At 34.2% G+C, this 6,947-nt stretch overlaps 1 protein-coding gene across 1 annotated transcript; it reads right to left on the bottom strand.

Moving 5' to 3' along the window:
- Positions 1-407: 407 nt before the first annotated feature.
- Positions 408-5,887, bottom strand: LOC109179115 (MACPF domain-containing protein At4g24290-like). Its single transcript, XM_019328682.1, has 7 exons — positions 5,224-5,887; positions 4,043-4,281; positions 3,453-3,654; positions 2,466-2,534; positions 1,951-2,137; positions 1,530-1,696; positions 408-1,351 (listed from the first exon to the last, which is right to left on the bottom strand). The coding sequence occupies exons 1-7, from the start codon at positions 5,506-5,508 to the stop codon at positions 671-673; spliced, it is 1,830 nt and encodes a 609-aa protein (XP_019184227.1). The 5' UTR covers positions 5,509-5,887; the 3' UTR covers positions 408-670.
- Positions 5,888-6,947: the final 1,060 nt, after the last annotated feature.

Raw genomic sequence — 6,947 nt, 5'->3', positions numbered from 1 at the left:
AAAAAAAATACTCAATAATAACTACCATTAAGCATGCTCTTAATAAATAGAAATTCTGATAATAATTTCAGTGGGGAGACATTTGATTTTTTTTTTTTTCCTGTCAATTTATTTTTGGTTCCAGGGGTGTTTTCTGTGGTACACCTATACTCTCATAATTGAATTAAGATTTTTTCCATTTTACGGTATCATACACTAGAGGCAATTTTCAATAAGCACAGATTATAACGGACTAAGGATCAATTTAGATACACAATTTAAATAAGAATTTTATGATAAATAATTTTGAATATATATTTATTATTTAAACAAACAAAAAAAAAAACAAAACAAAACAAAACAAAAACAAAAACAAAAACAAAAAAAAAAAAAAACAAAAAAACAAAAAAAGCTCAAAGCAACTCCCATTCAACAGTTCTACTATTCTTGGTTAAATAAATAAATAAATAATAAAGAAAAAAGTTATCTTTGAGGGTCTATATACAAGAAACATAATCTAGTTGAGATAATCCTACTCAGCACTACAACATCATAGCTCCCAAACAGAAGATCATTCAGAAGTTGCAAACCAAAAACAAGCACTCACATCAAAATGCATCACCAACAAATATAAATCCTCTTTGTTACTGTGACCAAATTTGGAGGTAGTCATTGGGCTGTTTATGCCAAGCTACTCTTGGAATGAGGCCTCTTCGTCTGTCGGTATCACAGCTAAGAGGGAATACTTAACGCGGAGAGAGACCTTACCTTTTTCAACTACAAATCTTGCCCCAGAAACCACCCAGTAGCCAGGTTGGTCCTGCGGTCCTCTTGTCATCTCTGTGGTGTCAACAAACCTCAAAAGCTTGCGTGTTTGAGCAGTGGCTGGAGGGCCTTCTGGATACAGCGCAGAGTTTATGTGAACATCTGATGGCCGCGGAGGAGGTTTCTCAGCTGAGGAAAAACGTGAGCTGATTGTTGAGATAATTCCAGACTTTTGGGAGAGGGCGGGGGAACCATCCCACTCAGGTTTCTTCACGATGGTGGCACCAATGACTTTGGAGAAATGGAGGCGTAAAAAGAGAACATTCTTCATGCCAGATTCACTAACTTCAAAATGGGCACCAGTAACTATGTAGTAGTCGTCCTCAGATTCAACAGGGGCAGTGCACACATGGGAGAAGCTCTTCCACTGAACTTTCTCATAATATCTGCGATCATACGAATTGCTGGAATCACCATGCAATTCATCTTGAAGCTGAAAGCTCTTGGGTAAGGAAGAAAGGTGCTGCAAGTGAATTGCTAAGCAATTGCTTCTTTTCCCCTCCAAATACAGTCGAAGCCCAGTCACTGGTTTATCACCAACATCAACCTATCAAAAATTTTGCAAAAGGCCCACATTAAATTGGTTGATATATAAGATAGACCTTATATAAGCTTTGCAGTCCGGAGAGATTATATCATGCATCTGCTAGAAAATCAACTTGGTAGCCTAAGTTGGCAATATGAGTAGAAATAAATGAAGTCCAACATTCCAGTTAAAGTGTTACCGGATTTGTATTAACATAGAGTTTAGGGCCCATTAAACTGAACTGCAAAGATGCACCACTCTGCTGCTTCCGGTCTGGACCAAGGGGAAGTTCACCAAATACTGGAGCCCATTGCCTTGGGAGTTGAAACTCCAAAAATTGATAAAGCTCTTCAATGGGTGGTTTATCTACATGTCCAACCCAAAAAGGAAACATATTTAGGTGACAGAAATAATACCATTCTGTCTGAAACAATTCACAATTACTTTTTATTTTCCCTTGACAATAAGTTGAACTACTTAAAAGGTAATAATTAAGGTCACACAAATAGTAATATTCTTTCTGCAACAATTCACACCTTTTTTATTTTTTGGTATACGCTTGAAAATAAGTACAGAAATAGGAAAAACATGTTATTTAGGAAGTAAGATGTAATGCTTACAACGTAGATATAAGTTAATAGCATGACTCAAAAATCCACTGCCATCAATTCCATTCAACAATGATGATATTGGAATGAAGGACATTGAAATCACATCAGGCTCAAGCGGTACAGTTTTGCACCATTTAATATGAGGTGTAGTCCTACTACCATTTCCACCTCTCCTCCTCCATAGGAAAGTAAAGTCCTGCAATTACAGCATACTTAAGAGACTATAGATCAACAGAACCAACATGATACCAAACATACTGCACAGAGTTTAAAAAGCAGAGTCAGTGTTGGGCTAGATAATAACATGCATCAACAATGCCTAACAATGCATACTAATAGTCACTAGTTTACCGTAAAGGTTTGACCTTAATATCTAATAATCACAATCCATTTGTAAATTATTGAAAACTTCACTTCCTTTTTTCCTTCTTATCTCCTCAAATGTGTCACTTACTCACTTAACCAACAGATAACAAGATTTCATATGATTGCATCAGAGTACTGCATGTTTCCAAACCTACTACCTCTTTGTGAAAATGAACAGTTGATGAATTGGAATCCATGAAGGCCAACCCCTGTTCATTGTTCTCGACCTGAGATAGAAAATGGCGGGTTTAATTAATTGTTAATCCAAAAGCATGTAACATAAGTAGAAATACCTTAAGATTCACATAGAAATCTTTATTTCAAAAGTAATTAAGAATTTAATTATACGAGTGACAATTACATTTAGCAGACTTAAACCACATCACACAAAATTTGCAGTTCACCAAGGATTAAACAAAAGAATTTCGTCAAACATTCAATGAATATTCAACAATAATGCTATGTTGATTCACTATTATGCTAACAATTTTATTTCTCCTTTAAGTTAATAATGTTATGCAATTCACATTTTATTTTACCAAATATCTTCACATAGTTTCAGAAATGAAGTTTTACTATGTGTATTCAAGTATATCTTCAAAAATGTAGTTTTCTTAAAGAGTATCCATTCCATCTCTGCTTCAACCCTAGTTTATGCAACCAAGTTAGACTATAGCAAGATCAGTAATGTTATATCAACTTTAAAAGATACATAGTATAGCTTTATGTAAGCTGATGTCATATTATTCACCCAAAATGCCACTCAACACACTCCAAAATGTACAAGTGTATGATACAGATATCTTCAGTTCTTCATTAAGCACATGGTAAATAGCTTTATGAGTTACCTTCATAGTAGATGAGACAATGAAAGAATACTACCTACATTTAAATGTTCCATTGATTGCTAAGTACCAAGGAACCAATTTTATTAAAGAGATCAATAACTATCAATGGGTCCATCATTTAGAATAATAAAATGGAAGCAAGAAATGGCAGCGGTATAGCATAAAGGGAGCTATTTAAAAGGTGGAAATTTTTATTGCAATAAACTGATAAAGTAAAGGAAAGGAGTTGGAAACAATAAAAAGAATTGCAGATGATGTGCGCATGTGTGTGTATTGTGAAAAGCATTCATAATATACCATTTGATCATTATAATCTTTTCCTGAATAGGAGTTCGACTGTCCAGTTGCCTCACTAAATCTCTTGTCTGCCACATCCTTTAATCTTTTCTGTACATCAGCCGGCTGAAGTGGTGATGAATATTGCTGCTTCAAATAGATCACATCCTTTCCCCCCATCTTCACACCAACAATGACATGGGTACCATATTTCTCAATAAAGCTGGAAAAACATGGAAAAATGACATTCTGGAGTAATGTGAAACAAAACTAATTTCTTGATGCCAACTGCCATTCTGACCGAGAAAAATTAATCTCGATCACAACTATAAAGTATTTAAAAGTAAATTACAATGTTTTAGTTGATCTAAAATAATACTGAATGCACTAGAAAACAATTGAAAGGAGTCCAGGAGCACTAGAGATGTGTGCTTGTGCATAAAGAGCTTGCTTAATGTGCTATAGCTTTTAGATATAACCATAAAATATGAGGCATTAACTAACTGGCATAAATTTTCTACGTTACCTTGAACATTTTCCACTCCACATTAAAATTAGAGCAATTATACATGTTTCAAAGAATGAAAATCCAATGAAAACTATTTTCTTACTTTGCCAAAGCTGCAGGTTCCCATGATGATGGAACAGCTTGTTTGACATGATCACATAAAGCCACCTGAGACTTCTCGAGTGCAATGCTGTAGAGGGAAATGAAGACCCCATCAAAAGCAAGAGCTTTTGTGTACACAGCATCTTTCTGCCAGCAACCAGTGAACTCAAAAGCAGCATTGAAATGGCCAGTTGGAATCTTTCCAGAGAGGCCTAGTTCCTGGTTAAATTGTTCTGACATCTAGGATAAACAACCAATCAGTGAGTTTAAAAAGTATCCAAAATGTGTTTCAAAAAAAAAAAGTATCCAAAAATGGATGTTAGTGCAAAAGACAGTTACACCAATTAAGATTATCAGTAAAACAAAATATCTCAGATGGCATAAGTTCAATATTGCATTCATTGTTTATATACATTTTATTGAAACTAGATAAATGAATGGAAAGGACAGATATAAATACAAAGCCCTACTACTATTTCATAAGCAAAAAGAAACAATAAAACAAAAGTCAAGATAGTTTAACTCCGATTTTTAATTTTTATAAATCTAGACATTTTTAAACGAAGCTTATGCTTATGCAGTTTATGCTTGACAAAGGTGCATTAAAGCTGAAAACCAAATTTCAGGGGTAAATTCATGTGCTGGTAGGTACAAAGATATTGCTATGTAAAATATGACTTTTGGTCACAATGAGGCTTTCAATCAGGCAACTTTAAAATAGAAAGTATTTTCGTTTAGAAATGTTACAAAGAATTTCTTGTGAAACGAAATACTAATAACATCTCTCATGTGCCAAACACTAATCAAAATGCAAAAAACAGGCACCCAATGGTAAAGGTAGACACATACAAGAAAATGAAAATTTGAAGCTCATCAGGGTACACTGGATACACTCTTCTTAATTTTGCTTCAGATTCATTAATTCTCAACAATCAAGTCATGTCAGAATTGAAATCAAGAAACATCTCCACCCTCCACATTCCACAAAGGTCATTGACAAAATAAAACAATATTAGCAAATAGCTTAGACAAATTGGAATGAAAAATGAGATTACTAAGAAAATTAAATTTCATTTTCTATATCTTTAAAGCACATTTGTTTCATGATATAAAAGAAATATAAGCATTAATAAATACATAACAAAAAAGATAAATATACATTGAAGTAGTTTTATACAGTACCTGTTGGAAGGGCAGAACATCGGAGCTAAACCGCATGCGCTCGCCTTTATCACAGTTAATGGACTTGGGAACATTTTGGACGAGAATACCCCCGGGGATAGCGATGTCTCGCACCTGATCATCGTCGATGACTATAAGCCGCGAGTCCTTGTCCATGGAAGAATTCCTCTTACAGTACTTGAGCCTCAAGTCGTCTACCATGTCGTACCCCAACCCAATCGACTGTATCGCAGCTTCGGCCGCGGCTCTCAGCCGGAGCGCCGCCTCTTTGCTGCTGCTAGCCATCACCGCAACACTCGAATCAAAATTCAGTTCAGCCCTCCAAAGTTGACAACTTTAGAATCTCTCCATGTCTGAGATGAATGAATGATTGACGACTTTGTATTCTGGTTTGTTTGACGGTTCAAAACCAACCAAGATTTTGAATAGAATAGAATAGAAAAGAAACCAAACAGTAAGTAATTGTGGGGTAGACGAAGAAGTCGTAATTGTGGTTTGTGAAATGTGATTTAATAAGACAAAATTGGTTAGGTTTGGTGTGAAGATGACGAATAGATGAGTTGAATTTGAGCATTTTTTCCTTTCCAGAATTCAGGGGGAGCATTTGATTTGTCAAACGTCGGAACGGGAAGGTATTAATCGAAGGGAACCGAACCGAGAGGGAGAGCATTCCATTCCTTTTTAAAGTTTAAATAATTCCTTCGCACACGGAAAAGAAAAGGTCAGAGGTATCATGCAGCCGTTAGTTTTTTTTTTTTTTTTTTTTTTTTTTTGTCAAATCAGGTCAGAGGTAAGACAGTTCAAATTATATTTAAACTAACCCCTATTTACATCGAGCATATTCAATTAATAAGCAAAGTGTTGGTTTGAACTCCTGATATTTCTTATGAGACAAAGATACATAACCACTAATACCAACCGAACTAGTTCGCCATTAGTTAGTTTACAGCTCCCTGAAGACTGGAATAAAAAGGAAATTGGCGTTGACTCACTTGTCCTATGCTTTTCTTTTACTTCGGTATTTATTTTTATTAAAGAGTTACTATGGTAAATTTTTTAATATTTAATGAATAAATATTTAAAAAATCAATTAAATAATAATATATAAGAATGTGAATTTAGGGTGTGATTGTTTCATAGGCATAAGGAATATGAATGAAAGTAATGTATATTGTTTAGTTGATAACTTTTTACAAAGGTATGTGTTTTGATTACCTTTATAATTAATAAAGCTCATTACGTAATTTAAATAATGTATCATTACATTAATTTAGTTTTATCTCTCTTTATTTTATCACTTCTTCATCTCGTTGCCTCCTCATTACCTAATTTGTTTGGATTAGTGCTTTTAGAGTTTTGTTTTGATTTTATTATTCATATTGATGTGGTCCATGAGAGAGAGAGAAATTTTATAGTGGTTCTACTGTTAACGAAGTTTACTCCACTCTTTTCCACAACACGTGAAGGTTTGCACTAAAACTTCTTAGTACAAAAACACCACCAAAGTCACTCCTTGAACACGATGTCGGACGTGAACTTTGAACCCAGATTTTTCAACTCCTACAGAGTTTACTCCACCTCTTTCTATTACAATTTTCTAAGTATAATGCCACAACCTATATAATTTTTAAAAATTATAATCTAGCCTATACATTTAAAATCTAAACTATATTAAACGAATTACAAATTTAATCTAAACTATATTAAACGAATTACAAATTTTA

Source organism: Ipomoea nil, unplaced genomic scaffold (genome assembly GCF_001879475.1).
Source record: "Ipomoea nil cultivar Tokyo-kokei standard unplaced genomic scaffold, Asagao_1.1 scaffold0876, whole genome shotgun sequence".
NCBI lineage: Eukaryota > Viridiplantae > Streptophyta > Magnoliopsida > Solanales > Convolvulaceae > Ipomoea > Ipomoea nil.
The sequence above is the reverse complement of the archived record's forward strand: the minus strand, read 5'-3'. Positions and strand labels throughout refer to the sequence as shown.

Bases quoted from the DNA above. Each gene is read 5' to 3' on its own strand.
- LOC109179115 (XM_019328682.1), bottom strand. From the start codon at position 5,508: ATGGCTAGCAGCAGCAAAGAGGCGGCGCTCCGGCTGAGAGCCGCGGCC. The intron at 3,655-4,042 runs GTAAGAAAATAG...ATGTTTTTCCAG, and splicing joins GAACCTGCAGCTTTGGCAAA to CTTTATTGAGAAATATGGTA. The intron at 1,352-1,529 runs GTAACACTTTAA...AATTTTTGATAG, and splicing joins TCTATGTTAATACAAATCCG to GTTGATGTTGGTGATAAACC.